An 18,895-nucleotide genomic window follows, 5' to 3' on the forward strand; every position below is an offset into this window, starting at 1 on the left:
CTACTACAGGTCCAGAAAAGGGCTAAAATAACTGTGTGTGTATGTATATATCCATCCATATCCACATATACACATACACTATACCGCCCTCCATATCATGTGATTCAGGTGTTCCAATCCCCTCCATATCATGTGATTCCGGTGTTCCAATCCCCTCCATATCATGTGATTCCGGTGTTCCAATCCCCTCCATATCATGTGATTCAGGTGTTCCAATCCCCTCCATATCATGTGATTCAGGTGTTCCAATCCCCTCCATATCATGTGATTCAGGTGTTCCAATCCCCTCCATATCATGTGATTCAGGTGTTCCAATCCCCTCCATATCATGTGATTCCGGTGTTCCAATCCCCTCCATATCATGTGATTCCGGTGTTCCAATCCCCTCCATATCATGTGATTCCGGTGTTCCAATCCCCTCCATATCATGTGATTCCGGTGTTCCAATCCCCTCCATATCAAGTGATTTCGGTGTTCCAATCCCCTCCATATCATGTGATTCAGGTGTTCCAATCCCCTCCATATCATGTGATTCAGGTGTTATAATCCCCTCCATATCATGTGATTCAGGTGTTCCAATCCCCTCCATATCATGTGATTCAGGTGTTCCAATCCCCTCCATATCATGTGATTCAGATGTTCCAATCCGCTCCCAATCATGTGATTCAGGTGTTCCAATCCCCTCCATATCATGTGATTCAGGTGTTCCAATCCCCTCCATATCATGTGATTCAGGTGTTCCAATCCCCTCCATGGACACAGGTGTATACAATCAAGCCCCTAGGCATGCAGACGGCTTCTACAAACATTGGTGAAAGAATGGGTCGCTCTCAGGAGCTCAGTGACTCCAAGCGTGGTCCCGTGATAGGTGGCCACCTGGGCAATAAGTCCATCCGTGACATTTCCTGGCTACTAAATATTCCACGCTCAACTGTTAGTGGGATTATAACAAAGTGGAAGCCACTGGGAACAACAGCCACTCAGCCACCAAGTGGTAGGCCACGTCACATGACAGGGCGGGGTCAACGCATGCTGAAGCGCACAGTGCGCAGAAGTCGCCAACTGTCTGCAAAGTCAATAGCTAAAGACCTCCAAACTTGGTGTGGCCTTCAGATGAGCCCAACAACAGTGCGTAGAGAGCTTCATGGAATGGGTTTCCATGGCCGAGCAGCTGCATCCAAGCCTTCCATCACCAAGTGCAATACAAAGCGTTGGATGCCGTGGTGTAAAGCATGCCGCCACTGGACTCTAGAGCATGGAGGCATGTTCTCTGGAGGGACCAATCACGCTTCTCTGTCTGGCAATCCGATGGACGTGTCTGGGTTTTGTGGTGACCAGGAGAACAGTACTTGCCTGACTGCATTGCGCCAAGTGTAAAGTTTGGTGGAGGGGTGATTATGGTGTGGGGGTGTTTTTCAGAGGTTGGGCTTGGCCCCCTAGTTCCAGTGAAGGGAACTCTTAAGGTGACATTTTGGACAATTTCATGCCCCCAACTTTGTGGGAGGAGTTTGGGGATGGCCCCTTCCTGTTCCAACATGACTGCCCCCCAGTGCACAAAGCAAGGTCCATAAAGACATGGAGGAGCCAGTTTGGGGTGGAGGAACTTGACTGTCCTGCACAGAGTCCTGACCTCAACCCCATAGAACACCTTTGGGATGAATTAGAGCGGAGACTGCGAGCCAGGCCTCCTCCCCCGACATCAGTGCCTCCTCCCCCGACATCAGTGCCCCTCCCCCGACATCAGTGCCTGACCTGACAAATGTGCTTCTGGAAGAATGGTCCAACCTTCCCATAGACACCCTCCTAAACCTTGTGGGGGGCCTTCCCAGAAGAGTTGAAGCTGTTATAGCTGCAAAGGGCGGGGCCAACTCAATATTGAACCCTACGGACTAAGACTGGGGGGCCATTAAAGGTCATGTGTGTGGAAAGGGCGGGGCCAACTCAATATTGAACCCTATGGACTAAGACTGGGGGCCATTAAAGGTCGTGTGTGTGGAAAGGGCGGGGCCAACTCAATATTGAACCCTATGGACTAAGACTGGGGGGCCATTAAAGGTCGTGTGTGTGGAAAGGGCGGGGCCAACTCAATATTGAACCCTATGGACTAAGACTGGGGGCCATTAAAGGTCGTGTGTGTGGAAAGGGCGGGGCCAACTCAATATTGAACCCTATGGACTAAGACTGGGGGCCATTAAAGGTCGTGTGTGTGGAAAGGGCGGGGCCAACTCAATATTGAACCCTATGGACTAAGACTGGGGGCCATTAAAGGTCATGTGTGTGGAAAGGGTGGCGGCCCAATACTTGGGGCAATATAGTGTATATACGGGGGGGGGGGACAATACTTGGGGCAATATAGTGTATATATATATTTATTTTCCCATCATGCCCGGTACTGGATCTTTCTAGTATGTGAAGGTTTGGCTTGTAATTGCCAATAAGTGCTTTGAAAGGAGACCTTTTGTACAGCTACAGCGTCAATGAAGTCCGAAATGCTCCAAGTCAGAGGCGGCGCGGTCGGTGTAACAATTCGGAAAGTCGCAGGAATCTGGCAAATGGTCAGAATCTTATGATGAAGTAAAAAGTGTAATTGGATTAGAAGTAACGAGGATAAAAGTTTACGTTTGGGATAACGGCGGGAAGGATTAGAACCTGTCGGGTGTTTATTGGCTCTTCATGACATTTCAGCTCAATTTTTGTGAAATAAGAGATTTCCCCAAACAGGAGAAGAACCCCAAAACCTACAGAGATAGAAAAGCGAAAGAAAAGAAAAAAGGGAAAGAACAAAAGAAAGAGGGAAAGACAGCGAGAGAAAGAAAAAGAGAAGGAAAGTAGAAGGAACCCCCCCCCCCCCATACACACATTCTATATACTCCACCAGATGACTATATCTTTCCGCCACAATGTGGCCACTCAGAGGAAAGTGAATCCCCTCCTCCACGGTAATGGCGGCTCTCTGGATGGGTTCTTCAGGGTTTGGGGGGGTAGATCCCTGCGGAGCATTAGAGGCTGCGGTGATGAAGTGGCTGCACTTACAGGCCAGGCTGCAGTGTTTGTGTTTAATAATCTCGGCGGGTCGGCCAATATTCATCTGCTGGGGAATTAACTGCAAAGACCTCTCAGCCTCTCGGATGCTCTCAGCGCAGAACCCTCTCCTCTCCTCCTCCCTGCAGACCTCTAATGAGCTCAGGAAATACAATTCTCCATGTTCCTCACCCAGGATCCATCATCTGTACATTTCCAGCCATATCCATCAAGATCTTCGGTGCTTTCCTCCAGCAACTGTCCGGGGTGCACATGCTTACTGACAGGGGTGCACATGCTTACTGACGGGGGTGCACATGCTTACTGACGGGGGTGCACATGCTTACTGACGGGGGTGCACATGCTTACTGACAGGGGTGCACATGCTTACTGACAGGGGTGCACATGCTTACTGACAGGGGTGCACATGCTTACTGACAGGGGTGCACATGCTTACTGACAGGGGTGCACATGCTTACTGACAGGGGCAAAGCATAGGACACCAGAAAAGGGAAGGGAATGAGAAAACCTGCTGATCATACAAGAACCCAAAGGCTGACTCTTCAATCACAATGGGATTGTAGAAGGAAAGGAACCTCATGCAGCGATCACTTGGCCTCTTCTCCATAGGTAAGGGGGTGACTGCCCATTGGTCACAATGGCTTCCTGAAGGCACCATTACAAGGTCCAGCCTTGGCTGAGCAAATCCGGAGCCTCTCTCACCTTTACTGAGCTAGGGACGGCTAGTAACAATTTGCAGAATGGCGCACAGGTTCTGCATAAACAGGTACACTTGGTGTCTATGGTGTCCACCCAGCAGAAGCGATAGTGATGGCCAGGGGTGGACTGACAACTCATGGGGCCCCTGGGTAATAGGGGATCATGGGGCCCGTGTCCTCACCTACACCCAAAAAAGCCTATGAAAAAGCCAATGAAAGGTACCAGGGGCATCTCATGGGGCCCCCTACTGACCCTGGGCCCTCAGGCAGTGCCCGAGTGCTCGAATGGTCAGTCCACCCCTGGTGATGGCACCTCTTCCAGGTCCAGCTTTCCTAACCATTAAGTGAATCAGGAGGATCTTTGCAAGGCCCAGCTATGGCAGGCATTGACTGAACCAAAAACCTTCCTTCATCTTTACTGGGCCAGGGATGGACAGATATTCCCTCTTAGATTGTCAGCTCCCAGGATCAGCCCCTCCCTCTTAGATTGTCAGCTCCCAGGATCAGCCCCTCCCTCTTATATTGTAAACTCCCAGGATCAGCCCCTCCCTCTTAGATTGTCAGCTCCCAGGATCAGGCCCTCCCTCTTATATTGTAAACTCCCAGGATCAGCCCCTCCCTGTTAGATTGTCATCTCCCAGGATCAGCCCCTCCCTCTTAGATTGTCAGCTCCCAGGAGCAGCCCCTCCCTCTTAGATTGTCATCTCCCAGGATCAGCTCCTCCCTCTTAGATTGTCATCTCCCAGGATCAGCCCCTCCCTCTTAGATTGTCAGCTCCCAGGATCAGCCCCTCCCTCTTAGATTGTCATCTCCCAGGATCAGCCCCTCCCTCTTAGATTGTCAGCTCCCAGGATCAGACCCACCGTCTTAGATTGTAAGCTCCCAGGATCAGGCCCTCCCTCTCAGATTGTCAGCTCCCAGGATCAGGCCCCTCCCTCTTAGATTGTAAGCTAGCAGGATCAGGCCCTCCCTCTTAGATTGTAAGCTCCCAGGATCAGCCCCTCCCTCTTAGATTGTAAACTCCCAGGATCAGGCCCCTCCCTCTTAGATTGTAAGCTAGCAGGATCAGGCCCTCCCTCTTAGATTGTAAGCTCCCAGGATCAGCCCCTCCCTCTTAGATTGTAAGCTCCCAGGATCAGCCCCTCCCTCTTAGATTGTAAACTCCCAGGATCAGCCCCTCCCTCTTAGATTGTAAACTCCCAGGATCAGGCCCTCCCTCTTAGATTGTAAGCTCCCAGGATCAGCCCCTCCCTCCTAGATTGTAAACTCCCAGGATCAGGCCCTCCCTCTTAGATTGTAAACTCCCAGGATCAGCCCCTCCCCCACAGATTGTAAGCTCCCAGGATCAGCCCCTCCCCCACAGATTGTAAGCTCCCAGGATCAGCCCCTCCTAACTCTCTAGTATTGATCTGTATTGTCTCCCGTTATATTGTACAGCGCTCAGCAAAGTGTTGGCGCCATAAATCCTGTATAATAATAATAATTTTCCCAGAAGAAGTCACATTCTAGATGAGTCTGCCGGCTGGAATCTGGACCAATCCTCCTCACAGACACACTATGAGATGACCGACAATGAAATGAACCGAAACCCCAAAGTTTCAAAAACCGATGAAGAAACGGCGCCCCTAGTGGTAGAGACCTGAAGCGGAAAGCCTTAATTTCTCTTCTACTCAAGAAGGGCCAATCTAAGCGAATGTCCAGCTCTGGGAGGACGTGTGTATTGTGAATAGGCCCTCCTCTTCCTTGCCCCCTCCCCCGGCTTTTACCATTTCATTGACTTTTACAATAGGAAGGCTGGAGCAAACAGGACCCGGCTCCTCCTCCTGCAAAGGCCAGACACCATGGCAGTGGAAATGGTGGAGTTCCAAAGCTGCAGATAACATCATCAAATGTGTCTCTTGGATAGAACATCCAATATGTCCCCATTCATTACAATGAGCCAATCCTGTGCTTTGATCATACAAGGCAAAGCATTCACACAACCGCGCTCCTTTGCAGCTTACACAAGGCTAAGGGCCCCCCCCCGTGTGATTGGTGGTCGGGTACCCAAACAGCCACATCACAGATGGGGGGGGCTCACCACTCGCTCACACACAGATCAAAAGCTTTGTGGTTCCCACCAGCAAGTGACAGGAAGACCGCCACCATCTGGTCCTGCCCCGGCCACACACTACTGAGCATGTGCAACACTCTACAGATCATTGGCCTTCAGGTGGCCCCCTCTTAAAGTGTAACATGACAAAGAACAAAATACTGTAAGTGCTTTCAGTCTTAATTGCCGATTGTTTCATCCTGTTTCTGTGTCCATTTAGTATGCATAAATACTTAAGAACTGTTCCAGAGATCCCCATCTTCAATCATTTCCTCTATGCCTGTGCCTACAACTCATTCTGTTCTTTCAATATCCACCCTTTGTAGATGTACCAAGAGTAAGTGATGACGAGTGATCAGCCCAAATGGAAGAACACATCCCCAGCATCCCTTTAGACAAGCATGTTGGTCACTGAATGGGGCAGAATGAAGCAGCACTGACCAGTTGCTAGGTTACTAGAAGTAGGTCTGATAGAACATACTCAAGCAACTGATTTGCAGACTGCATAGCTAAAGTCCATTTGCCAGTTTCCTGGAATATGCACATCTAAAGGGTGTCCAGGGATGTGTTTTTTCACAATTTCTGGAACATGCACATCTAAAGGGTGTTCAGGGATGTATTCTTTAACATTTGCTAAAACATGCATATCTAAAGGGTATCCAGGGATGTATTCTTTCACGTTTGCTGAAACATGCATAACTAAAGGGTGTCCAGGGATGAATTATTTCGCGTTTTCTGGAACATGCATATCTAAAGGGTGTCTAGGGATGTATTCTTTCACATTTGTTGGAACATGCACATCTAAAGGGTTTCCAAGGATGTATTCTTTAATGTTTGCTGAAACATGCATATCTAAAGGGTGTCCAGGGATGTATTCTTTCACATTTGCTGGAACATGCATATCTAAAGGGTGTCTAGGGATGTATTCTTTCACGCTTTCTGGAACATGCATATCTAAAGGGTGTTCAGGGATGTATTCTTTCACGTTTCCTGGAACATGCATATCTAAAGGGTGTCCAGGGATGTATTCTTTAACGTTTGCTGGAACATGCATATCTAAAGGGTGTTCAGGGATGTATTCTTTCACGTTTGCTGGAACATGCATATCTAAAGGGTGTCTAGGGATGTATTCTTTCACGTTTGCTAAAACATGCATATCTAAAGGATGTCCAGGGATGTATCTTTTCACGTTTGCTGAAACATGCACATCTAAAGGGTGTTCGGGGATGTATTCTTTCAGCCCCCTGCTGGCCCATCCCAGCAGCCATGATCTGCTTGCATTGCATAGAGAAGCACAGAGACCCAGTGACACCCACCTAAAACAAGGTAAGTCATGAAAATGGAAACCTTTTTTTAAACCTTATTAAAGCGCTGATGTTGGGTGGAAAGGACAAACCAGGGAAGGCAAAATATATTACCCCCCCCCCCCCCCCCCCCCGCCCTCCACATGATCCAAAGTCAGGGAACAAAGTTTTGACTTCTATACACTTTAACATTTCCTGTTTCAGCTGCAACATTGTAAAGAAAAGTCGTCGTCTCACCTTTTGTGTCTTTTGTCTGGTCCTGTAGCGCCAGGTCGGCGAGCTCGCTGAGTAGAGCAATCCCATGGATCCCTGAGCTGGAGGGTACGGAGGACGTGTGGGCCGGAAAGAAGGAGCCCTCGTCCTCCTCTGAGGGCAGATCCCCCAGGGAGATACTGGCTGCTATCAGACTTTCCAGGTTGTAGAGGGGCTCCTGGTGGTCGCTGACCGCCGGTGAACAAGGTGCGGTAGATGTGAATAGCTCCTCCTCCTCCACCTGAGTTTCTCCCGTCTCCAAATCTTTTGCCACATCCTGTAACAATGCCTGATCCACATCATCGCCCTTCCCGTCCTCCTCGGCAATGGGGGCAGCGGGTGACCCCTCTGAAATATTTGGCAACTGTTCCTCCGATGCGTCCTGAAAGCCACAACCATCGTCGGGCCCCCTCATCTCCTCCACCAAGGCGTTTTCGGATTCCACTTGTTCCTCCTCCTCTATGTCCTCCTTAGGCTGGTCCAGGCTCTCACCAATGGCGGCAGCGGAGCAGTCCGGGGTCTTGGGGGCCGGGGTTTCTTGGCTACATAGCTCACTCAGGTCCGTCTCCCCTAAACGGGGCAAGTCGTCGCTGGCCTCCAGCGGGTCCTCTACGATGGGTGTGCTGCAGGGGGATTTTTTGGAGGGTGTAAACGTTCTGGACTGCTCGGGTTCCGCCGCCGTGGATGCCGTTTGCATAGTTTCGGTGTCAGCGGGGTCCGCGGAGTGCACGTGGTGGGGAGACGGAGAGGTATAGGACTGGACAACATCTGGATAGGTGTATCCGGGAGGCAGATCTGCAGAAACATAAAACGTCAATAAGATTCTCCTTTTACAAATAATACTTTTTAATTTTTTTTACTTCTTTTGGTATTTTAGACTCATGCCTTTAAAGCTGAACTTCAACAACAAAAACTTTATCTAAAAATGTTCACAGCTGGGCCACCAACCTTAACCAGGGAAGGAGCGACACGTGAGGGAGCTGGTCACCTACATAAGGGCACTTATTGGAGAGCTAAAGGTTTAAATTGGCCAATTTCAGTGATTTTAACATCAAAAAATGGAGATTTCCTTTCTGTCATTGGCTTCAAAATAATTGCTGACCCTTTATGGCTGCAAGTTGGTCCCGGGGTCAAGGCCTTCGAGGACACCATAGCCATGGATTGCCATAGCGTTCTGAGATGGTGGTCAGGGTTGGAAGCCTAGGCGTCTCTTAGTGCGGGTTTTATTTTAATGAATTTGAAGGCCCAAGGTCTGTCCTAGAACCATGCAGCATTCTACACCGCAGCTGGACCACCACCTTGACCAGGGAAGGAGCTACAAGAGAGAGCTGGTCATCTATTCACACCACAGCTGGACCACCACCTTGACCAGGGAAGGAGCTACAAGAGGGAACTGGTCATCTATTCACACCACAGCTGGACCACCACCTTGACCAGGGAAGGAGCTACAAGAGGGAGCTGGTCATCTATTCACACCACAGCTGGACCACCACCTTGACCAGGGAAGGAGCTACAAGAGGGAGCTGGTCACCTACACAATTTATAAGGGCACTTATTGGAGAGGCGCTAAAGGTGTCAGTTGGCCAATTTCAAAGATTTTAACATCGAAAAAATGGAAATTTCCTGTCATTGGCTTCAAAATAATTAATTGCTGACCCTTTATGGCTGCAAGATTGTCCCGGGGTCAAGGCCTTGGAAGACACCATTGGATTGCCATAGCGTTCTGAGATGGTGGTCAGGGTTGGAAGTCTAGGCATCTCTTAGCGTGGGTTTTATTTTAATGAATTTGAAGGCCCAAGGTCTGTCCCAGAACCATGCAGCATTCTACACCACAGCTGGACCACCACCTTGACCAGGGAAGGAGCTACAAGAGGGAGCTGGTCACCTACACAATTTATAAGGGCACTTATTGGAGAGGAGCTAAAGGTTTAAATTGGCCAATTTCAGTGATTTTAACATCAAAAAATGGAAATTTCCTTTCATTGGCTTCAAAATAATTCATTGCTGACCCTTTACTGCTGCAAGTTGGTCCCAGGGACAGGGTCTTGGAAGACACCATTGGATTGCCATAGCGTTCTGAGATGGTGGTCAGGGTTGGAAGTCTAGGCGTCTCTTAGAGCGGGTTTTATTTTAATGAATTTGAAGGCCCAAGGTCTGTCCCAGAACCATGCAGCATTCTACACCACAGCTGGACCAACGCCTTGACCAGGGAAGGAGCTACAAGAGGGAACTGGTCACCTATTCATAGTTTGTAAGGGGCACTCAATACTAGAGAGGAGCTAAAAGGGTTTAATTTGCCAATTTCAGTGATTTTAACATTCAAAAATGTTAATTTTCTGTCATTGGCTTCATATAATTAGTTGCAGTCCCTTAACTGCTGAAAGTTCATCTCAGGGTCAACCACTCAGAAGACACCAAAGCCATGGATTGCCATAGTATTCTGGGTTGGCGGCCTAGGCTTCTTTCAACCAGGGTTTCAATTTCACAAATATGATGGCCCAAGGTGCATCCCAGAACCATGCAGTCTTCTCCGCCATGACCAGGCCACCGCCTTGACCAGCGACCAGCATGCTAGCCCAGGGGGACTGTAACATGGGAAGGACGGACAATGAGGAATGCAGTTGGAGAAAAGAGAAGAATGATAAAAGGAGAGCAGAACTGAGGAAGCCTTAGATAAATGAAGTGAAGATGCATGAAAGGGGGGGCGAGTGATTGAAGATGGGGGAAGATGGATGGACAGAAGGGGGTTGGATGGATTAGACAAGTTGTGAAGATGGATGCCGCCTGCGGGATTCATTACCCTGGATGTTTTCTGGGTGTTTATGCAGCTGACACAGACTAAGGAGCGGGAAATAAATGGCATCTTGCTCTTTCGGAAAAGGCTCTGAAGGTGCCCCGTGTTGCCAGCACCCCCCCCCCCCCATTCACCCGTTGTCAGAGGGTTATTAATGGCCTTCTTCCACCCTCTTGACAGCCTGGCCAAATGAAGAGCATATCCGTCCTCAGGCCCCGTGCAAGGACTGCTCAAGGAGACCATGTTGACTTATGACCTTGGGCGCCAACAGCACTAACAAGTAAAGATCCCGTGTTGTTTCCCATAGTAACCGACCTAACAACCGCTCTCCATGTTTCCAGTAGAGCTCAGGACGACTGACGGTAGACATTAAGGGGTTTATTTACTAAAGCTGGAGAGTCCAAAATCAGACTCCCTTCTGCATAGAAACCAATCAGCTTCCAGGTTTCATTGCCAAAGCTTCATTGAACAAGCTGAGGTTAGAAGCTGATTGGTTTCTATGCAGAAGGGAGTCTGATTTTGGACTCTCCAGCTTTAGTAAATAAACCCCTAAAGGTCCTATTTTCTTCTACCCTTTTGTCAGCATGGCCAACGAAGAACATATCTGTCCTCAGGCCTAGTCCCATGCAAGGACTGCAACCAATCGAAAAACAGCTTTCCATGTTTCCAGTGGCCTACAGGACCATTGACAGAAGATGTGAACAGTCCAATCTTCTTCCACCCTCTTGACAATCTGGCCAAATGAAGAGCAACTCTGTCCATGGGGGCCAAGCCCCGTGCAGGGACTACTCAAGGACTCTTGGGTTCCAACAGGGGGAAAAGCCTTTGTTGTTGCCCATAGCAACCAATTCAAAAACTGCTCTCCATTGGAGTACAGGACCATACAGGGCAGACATTAAAAGTCCTATCTTCTTCCATCGTCATGACAATATGGCCAAATGAAGAGCATATCCATCCCTGGGCCAGAATGGGTCTACGTTGGGCTACGTTGAAGGTCATGTGGACGTATAACAGCACCAATTAGATCCATTGTTGTTGCCCATAACAACCAATTAAAAAATTGCTCTTCATGTTTCCAGTGGAGTACAGAACCATTGACGGCAGGCGGTAAAAGTCCTATCTCTTTATTGGTCCCATCCACAAAAACCAAGGCAGCGGTTGAGCTAAGGCAACTGTGGCCAGTTGCTTGGGACATCGGGTTGTAATTGACCTCTGGAGTTCACAAATTAACCCCAATGGGCAAGTGTCTGAGGAAAGCACACTTTCCACTCTTTATCTTTCATTGCATTACAGATATGGGCTGGTTGGGCGCAAGAACGATTCCTGGTGGTTGGGCGCAAGAACGATTCCTGCTGGTTGGGCACAAGAACAATTCTTGCTGGTTGGGCGCAAGAACGATTCCTGCTGGTTGGGCGCAAGAATGATTCCTGCTGGTTGGGCACAAGAACGATTAATGCTGGTTGGGCACAAGAACAATTCCTGCTGGTTGGGCGCAAGAACGATTCCTGCGGGTTGGGCGCAAGAACGATTAATGCTGGTTGGGCGCAAGAACGATTCCTGCTGGTTGGGCGCAAGAACGATTCGTGCTGGTTGGGCGCAAGAACGATTCGTGCTGGTTGGGCGCAAGAACGATTCGTGCTGGTTGGGCGCAAGAACGATTCGTGCTGGTTGGGCGCAAGAACGATTCGTGCTGGTTGGGCGCAAGAACGATTCGTGCTGGTTGGGCGCAAGAACGATTCGTGCTGGTTGGGCGCAAGAACGATTCCTGCTGGTTGGGCGCAAGAACGATTCCTGCTGGTTGGGCGCAAGAACGATTCCTGCTGGTTGGGCGCAAGAACGATTCCTGCTGGTTGGGCGCAAGAACGATTCGTGCTGGTTGGGCGCAAGAACGATTCGTGCTGGTTGGGCGCAAGAACGATTCCTGCTGGTTGGGCGCAAGAACGATTCCTGCTGGTTGGGCGCAAGAACGATTCCTGCTGGTTGGGCGCAAGAACGATTCCTGCTGGTTGGGCGCAAGAACAATTCTTGCTGGTTGGGCGCAAGAACAATTCTTGCTGGTTGGGCGCAAGAACGATTCCTGCTGGTTGGGCGCAAGAATGATTCCTGCTGGTTGGGCACAAGAACGATTAATGCTGGTTGGGCACAAGAACAATTCCTGCTGGTTGGGCGCAAGAACGATTCCTGCGGGTTGGGCGCAAGAACGATTAATGCTGGTTGGGCGCAAGAACGATTCCTGCTGGTTGGGCGCAAGAACGATTCGTGCTGGTTGGGCGCAAGAACGATTCGTGCTGGTTGGGCGCAAGAACGATTCGTGCTGGTTGGGCGCAAGAACGATTCCTGCTGGTTGGGCGCAAGAACGATTCGTGCTGGTTGGGCGCAAGAACGATTCCTGCTGGTTGGGCGCAAGAACGATTCCTGCTGGTTGGGCGCAAGAACGATTCCTGCTGGTTGGGCGCAAGAACGATTCCTGCTGGTTGGGCGCAAGAACGATTCCTGCTGGTTGGGCGCAAGAACGATTCGTGCTGGTTGGGCGCAAGAACGATTCCTGCTGGTTGGGCGCAAGAACGATTCCTGCTGGTTGGGCGCAAGAACGATTCCTGCTGGTTGGGCGCAAGAACGATTCCTGCTGGTTGGGCAGAAGAACGATTCCTGCTGGTTGGGCGCAAGAACGATTCCTGCTGGTTGGGCGCAAGAACGATTCCTGCTGGTTGGGCGCAAGAACGATTCCTGCTGGTTGGGCACAAGAACGATTCCTGCTGGTTGGGCGCAAGAACGATTCGTGCTGGTTGGGCGCAAGAACGATTCGTGCTGGTTGGGCGCAAGAACGATTCGTGCTGGTTGGGCGCAAGAACGGTTCGTGCTGGTTGGGCGCAAGAACGATTCGTGCTGGTTGGGCGCAAGAACGATTCGTGCTGGTTGGGCGCAAGAACGATTCGTGCTGGTTGGGCGCAAGAACGATTCGTGCTGGTTGGGCGCAAGAACTATTCGTGCTGGTTGGGCGCAAGAACTATTCGTGCTGGTTGGGCGCAAGAACAATTCGTGCTGGTTGGGCGCAAGAACAATTTGTGCTGGTTGGGCGCAAGAACAATTCGTGCTGGTTGGGCGCAAGAACGATTCGTGCTGGTTGGGCGCAAGAACGATTCGCGCTGGTTGGGCGCAAGAACGATTCGTGCTGGTTGGGCGCAAGAACGATTCGTGCTGGTTGGGCGCAAGAACGATTCGTGCTGGTTGGGCGCAAGAACGATTCGTGCTGGTTGGGCGCAAGAACGATTCGTGCTGGTTGGGCGCAAGAACGATTCCTGCTGGTTGGGCGCAAGAACGATTCCTGCTGGTTGGGCGCAAGAACGATTCGTGCTGGTTGGGCGTAAGAACGATTCCTGCTGGTTGGGCGCAAGAACAATTCGTGCTGGTTGGGCGCAAGAACGATTCCTGCTGGTTGGGCGCAAGAACGATTCATGCTGGTTGGGCAGAAGAACGATTCCTGCTGGTTGGGCAGAAGAACGATTCCTGCTGGTTGGGCAGAAGAACGATTCCTGCTGGTTGGGCAGAAGAACGATTCATGCTGGTTGGGCAGAAGAACGATTCATGCTGGTTGGGCAGAAGAACGATTCCTGCTGGTTGGGTGCAAGAACGATTCCTGCTGGTTGGGCAGAAGAACGATTCCTGCTGGTTGGGCAGAAGAACGATTCCTGCTGGTTGGGCAGAAGGACGATTCCTGCTGGTTGGGCAGAAGAACGATTCCTGCTGGTTGGGCAGAAGGACGATTCCTGCTGGTTGGGCAGAAGAACGATTCCTGCTGGTTGGGCTACAGGTTCGAGAACAACGAATTCTTGCTTTGAAGGAAAGTCGATGGAAGGTTTTGGCCATTTAAGATTCTTTCTTTCCGCTGTTGGGACTGGAAATGTGAATGAGGACTGTCACTGGTTGCTAGGGGCAACAAGACCATCTGGTTGCTTTGGGCCCTCAGACTTCGGAATGAGACGCAATGTGTCTTTAGAAGTCTTGTTGCCCCTAGTAACCCTTCAACACTGGAAACGAGAATCCGATTGGTTGCTACGGGCAGCAGGAATGGTTGTGGTCTTTGACAATTGTGTATGGAGCCCATTGTGTCCACGAAGGGCCCATTATGAGGAAAGTCCCGTTCTGTGATCCCCGTCCAATACCGTGTGGCCACAGCCGCCGAAATAAAACATCCAGTCATGCCGCTTCCCAGAATACGGACGGCGGGACTGTGGAAGTCTAATTTTAACTCCCTAAGTGTTTGAGGGCGCTAAAAAAGCGGCTGCAATGATTGAGCGGCGAGCTGGCGGGACCTACAGAGGAACAGATTTCCCAGCATACGCGCCGAGGAGACGTGGTGACAAATTGGCCACAAATATGTTTTTAATTTAAAAGGCAATCAATAGCGCGGTGCAATCCGTTTAATGGGATGGCGGCTTCTGGCCCCACCCTCCCCTCCCCCTCGCCTCTGAAGTTTCGTTTTTTTTGTCTTTGAAGCCGCTGTTAACCTCTTTACTGCAGAACGCTGCAAATTGGGCTTCAGCCGCGCAGCCAACGAGCCGCTGACATCTCTCCAGCAACACATCCTACTCTACAAAAATCAGAACTGAGGGCTGCATCCGGCCTGAGTCCAGAACTGAGGGCTGTGTCCGGCCTGAGTCCAGAACTGAGGGCTACGTCCGGCCTGAGTCCAGAACTGAGGGCTACGTCCGGCCTGAGTCCAGAACTGTGGGCTGCGCCCGGCCTGAGCCCAGAACCGAGGGCTGTGCCCGGCCTGAGTCCAGAACCGAGGGCTGTGCCCGGCCTGAGTCCAGAACCGAGGGCTGTGTCCGGCCTGAGTCCAGAACTGAGGGCTGCGTCCGGCCTGAGTCCAGAACTGTGGGCTGTGCCCGGCCTGAGTCCAGAACCAAGGGCAGTGCCCGGCCTGAGTCCAGAACCGAGGGCTGTGCCCGGCCTGAGCCCAGAACCGAGGGCTGTGCCCGGCCTGAGTCCAGAACCGAGGGCTGTGCCCGGCCTGAGTCCAGAACCGAGGGCTGCGCCCGGCCTGAGTCCAGAACTGAGGGCTGTGTCCGGCCTGAGTCCAGAACTGTGGGCTGTGTGCGGCCTGAGTCCAGAACTGTGGGCTGTGTCCGGCCTGAGTCCAGAACTGAGGGCTGTGTCTGGCCTGAGTCCAGAAATGGAATTGGCACAACCAATGCAGACTGACTGCTAGAAATGGTGACACACTACATGGTAAGGGTCTTCTTGTGGCAGAGCCCACTTCTAACAGCCAGTATTGGTGGGGCTGATATCAGATAAGGGTTTAACAGTTATACAGCCCTCACCCCCCCCCCCCAATGCAGGTTATAGGCTGGGACCTCTACATGACTGAACAGACCGGCCGTTAGAAGAGGAGCCTGCCCGAATAACTACCAAACAATTACTGAGGCCCTGTGCAAGCATACATGGGGGTAAAGACTTGTTAAGTGATTTACAGCCCCTCAGCATATAAACCTCCATTGGGGGGTGAGGGCTGTGTGAAAGTCTAAACCCTCATCTGAAACTACATTATAATCAAAATAATGAAGTACTATACAAGCATACATAGAGCTAAAGTAATTACGTACTTGTGGCAGGCCGCCGTTCTAACAGCCAATCTAAATGTGCCTGATATCAGATAAGGATTTAAACCTTTACACAGCCCTCACCCCTCCAATGGCGGTTAACAGGCTGGGACCTCTGACTGAACAGCCCCTATGCAGATATGAAGTCCGTAACTCTAGGCTTGTTCAGTTGCTCATTATTCCTGTAAGTAGTTACTTGTGGTAGACCCTCTTCTAACAGCCAGCCTACATGTGTCTGATGTCAGATAAGGGTTCAAACCTTTACACAGCCCTCATGATTGAACAGCCCATGGATAGAGATGAAGTCTGACTCTATGTATGCTTGTACAGTGCCCCATAATTACTAGTACTTGTGGCAGGCCCCGCCTCCAACAGCCAGCCTAAATGTGCCTGATGTCAGATAAGGGTTTAGATGGTTACATAGCCCTCACCCGTCCAATGGAGGTTATAGGTTGAGAGTCTGTAAATCAATAAATAGCCCCTGGATATAGATGGAAAAACTTCACCCTTCAGTCTATTAAACTCCATCAGAGGAGTGAGGGCTGTGTAAAAGTCTAAACCCTTATCTGATATCAGCTACACCAAGTCTGGCTGTTAGAGGGGGGGCCACCCATGAGTAACAACCTAAACAAATGGGGTTACTTGTGGCAGGCCACTCTTCTAACAGCCAGCCTAAATGCAGCCAATATCCGATAAGGATTTATGCCTTTGCACAGCCCTCACCCCTCCAATGGCGGTCAATAGGCTGGGACCTCTACATGACTGAACAGCCCCCAAGTAGATATGAAGTCCGTAACTCTATCTATACTTGTTCAGGCCCTCTTCTAACAGCCTGCCTACATGTGTCTGATGTCAGATAAGGGTTTAAACCTTTACACAGCCCTCACCCAACCAACGGTGGTTAATAGGTTGGGGGAGGGGGAGGGTGTACATGATTGAACAGCCTATGGATAGAGATGCAATCTTTGACTCTATGTATACTTGTACAGTGCCCCATAATCACTAGTACTTGTGGCAGGCCCCTCCTCCAACAGCCAGCCTAAATGTGGCTGACGTCAGATAAAGGTTTAGACCTTTACACAGCCCTCACCCCACTAATGGAGGGAAATAGGTTGGGGGGGGTTATACATGATACCCCTGGACAGTGATGAAGTCTTTGACTCTACGTATGCTTGTACAGTGCCCCATTATTTAAGTCGTTATTTTTGGCAGGCCTCGTCTTTTACAGCCAGTCTCAAGGTGGCTGATATCAGATAAGGGTTTAGCCCTTTACACAGCCCTCACATCTCCAATGGAGGTTAATAGGCTGTAAATTACTGAACAGTTCCTGTGTTCGAGATGTAAAGTCTATAACTCTATCTATGCTTGTACAATGCCTCGTTATTTCCAGCAGGTCCATCTTCTAACAGCCAAGTAGCCGATATCCGATAAGGGTTTAGACTTTTCTATAGCCCTCGTTCCTCCAATGGAGGTTTATGGGCCGAGAGGCTGAACGGTCCCTGTATAGAAATGAACGTCTTGAACCACGTATACTCGCATACAGCGCCTCATTATTTCCAGCAAATCCATCTTCTAACAGCCAAGTCTTAGTGTAGCCAATGTCAGATGAGGGTGTAGACCAGGGGTGTCCTAACTATAGCCCTCCAGCTGTTGAAGTACTACAAGTCCCATCATGCCTCTGCATGTCTTGCCTGTAGATGTCAGAGTCTTGCAAGGCCTCATGGGACTTGCAGTTCCTCAACACCTGGAGGGCCATAGTTTGGTCACCCCTGGTTTAGACTTTTATATAGCCCTCGTTCCTCCAATGGTGGTTTATGGGCTGAGAGGCTGAACGGTCCCATGTATCCTCGTGTACAGCGCCTCATTATTTCTGTAGGTATCTACTGGTGGCAGGCCCCTGGTAAGGGTCTTTACCCAGCCAGTCCTCAGTAGAGACCACCAGTCCACCAAAAGACCACCAGAGTCTCCAACGTTCCCCCACCCCATTAAAAATGCAATAAAACCCTTTGGCTTGAGTTGAGCTTCGTTGGCCCTTCTGTGTAGAATATTGGGTACCTACCTGGTTCCAGTGATTTGGGATAGTCTCTGGGGGGTTGCCCCTCTCCCCTCCTGTCCTCTCCCTCTTTCCCTTTGGAGCTTTGAACGGGCACAGGACTGACAGCCGGAGAGCTGGGCACCAAGGCGGAGCTGCCATCTGGGCAGGCCGGTAAAGTGCATGGGGCCAGTGGCCGGGGTGTCGGGCATTTGGACGGAGGCCGAAGGTTGGGCGAATGGGAGCAAGGGGACAGCTTGGGTGGTGCGGGTGCAGAAGGGGGTGGCAGCAGCAGGCTGGGTGGAGTCTTTGAAGAGTTTAAGGCGTCTGCTTTACTGTGCGGCTTCATGGCCTTTTCTGGATGGTCTTCCGTTTCTGGCAGGTGGTCCTCAGGCTTCCGCTAAGAGGAAGAAGAACAGGCGTTGGAAGGGGCTCCTAACAAACAGGACACAAGTCATGACTTCGACCTGACCTACCTGGAGGTGGGTTTGCCTCTGAAGCTCCAGAGCCTGCGCTGCCCTCTGTTGTTGCAGGGCATACAGCTCTTGTTGCCTTAAAAACTGCGATCGGGAGTAGACCGGGAGCTGGCCGGGGTGCTGGAGGTGCGAGGTGGGTGCTCGGCCAGGGTACATAGGTGGCCATAGAGATGCCTGATCCATGACATCAGCTGGGGACAACCAAATACAAAAAATAAATTGTCACTCTGAGACTTTTTTTTCACCAATACGTTCTTATCTTTCATTTCAATTTGAATGAAAACTTGGACTGACAACTCATGGGGCCCCCGGGAAATAGGGGATCACGGGACCCCTGTGTCCTTGCCCAAACTCAAAAAAGCCTATGAAAAAGATACCAGGGGCATCTCATGGGGCCCCCTACTGACCCTGGGCCCTTGGGCAGTGCCCGAGTTTCCAAATGGTCAGTCCGCCCCTGCTTGTATTCCAATCATTGCTGGGACAAGGTCATCCAGCGCCCACAGAAAAGATACCAAACTGCACCCCCCCCCCCTTCATGATTAGCCACAGTGGCATCACAACTCCAGTCAGCCCAGGAGAGAGTCGGGAGGAGGTGCAGGTTG

At 50.7% G+C, this 18,895-nt stretch overlaps 1 protein-coding gene across 1 annotated transcript in view; it reads right to left on the reverse strand.

Moving 5' to 3' along the window:
* Window positions 1-18,895, reverse strand: part of BAHCC1 (BAH domain and coiled-coil containing 1) — a gene marked incomplete at its 3' end in the record, with an annotated part of 99,833 nt that overhangs the window by 29,990 nt on the left and 50,948 nt on the right. The window contains exons 8-10 of the mRNA XM_089664571.1: window positions 18,294-18,484; window positions 17,845-18,217; window positions 7,374-8,183 (exon numbers count right to left, since the gene is read on the reverse strand). Coding sequence (XP_089520697.1) covers window positions 7,374-8,183; window positions 17,845-18,217; window positions 18,294-18,484 — 1,374 coding nt within the window. The remainder of the gene's footprint in view (window positions 1-7,373; window positions 8,184-17,844; window positions 18,218-18,293; window positions 18,485-18,895) is intronic.

Source organism: Staurois parvus, unplaced genomic scaffold (assembly GCF_062004578.1).
Source record: "Staurois parvus isolate SC_StPar_1 unplaced genomic scaffold, SC_StPar_1.0 ptg001949l, whole genome shotgun sequence".
NCBI lineage: Eukaryota > Metazoa > Chordata > Amphibia > Anura > Ranidae > Staurois > Staurois parvus.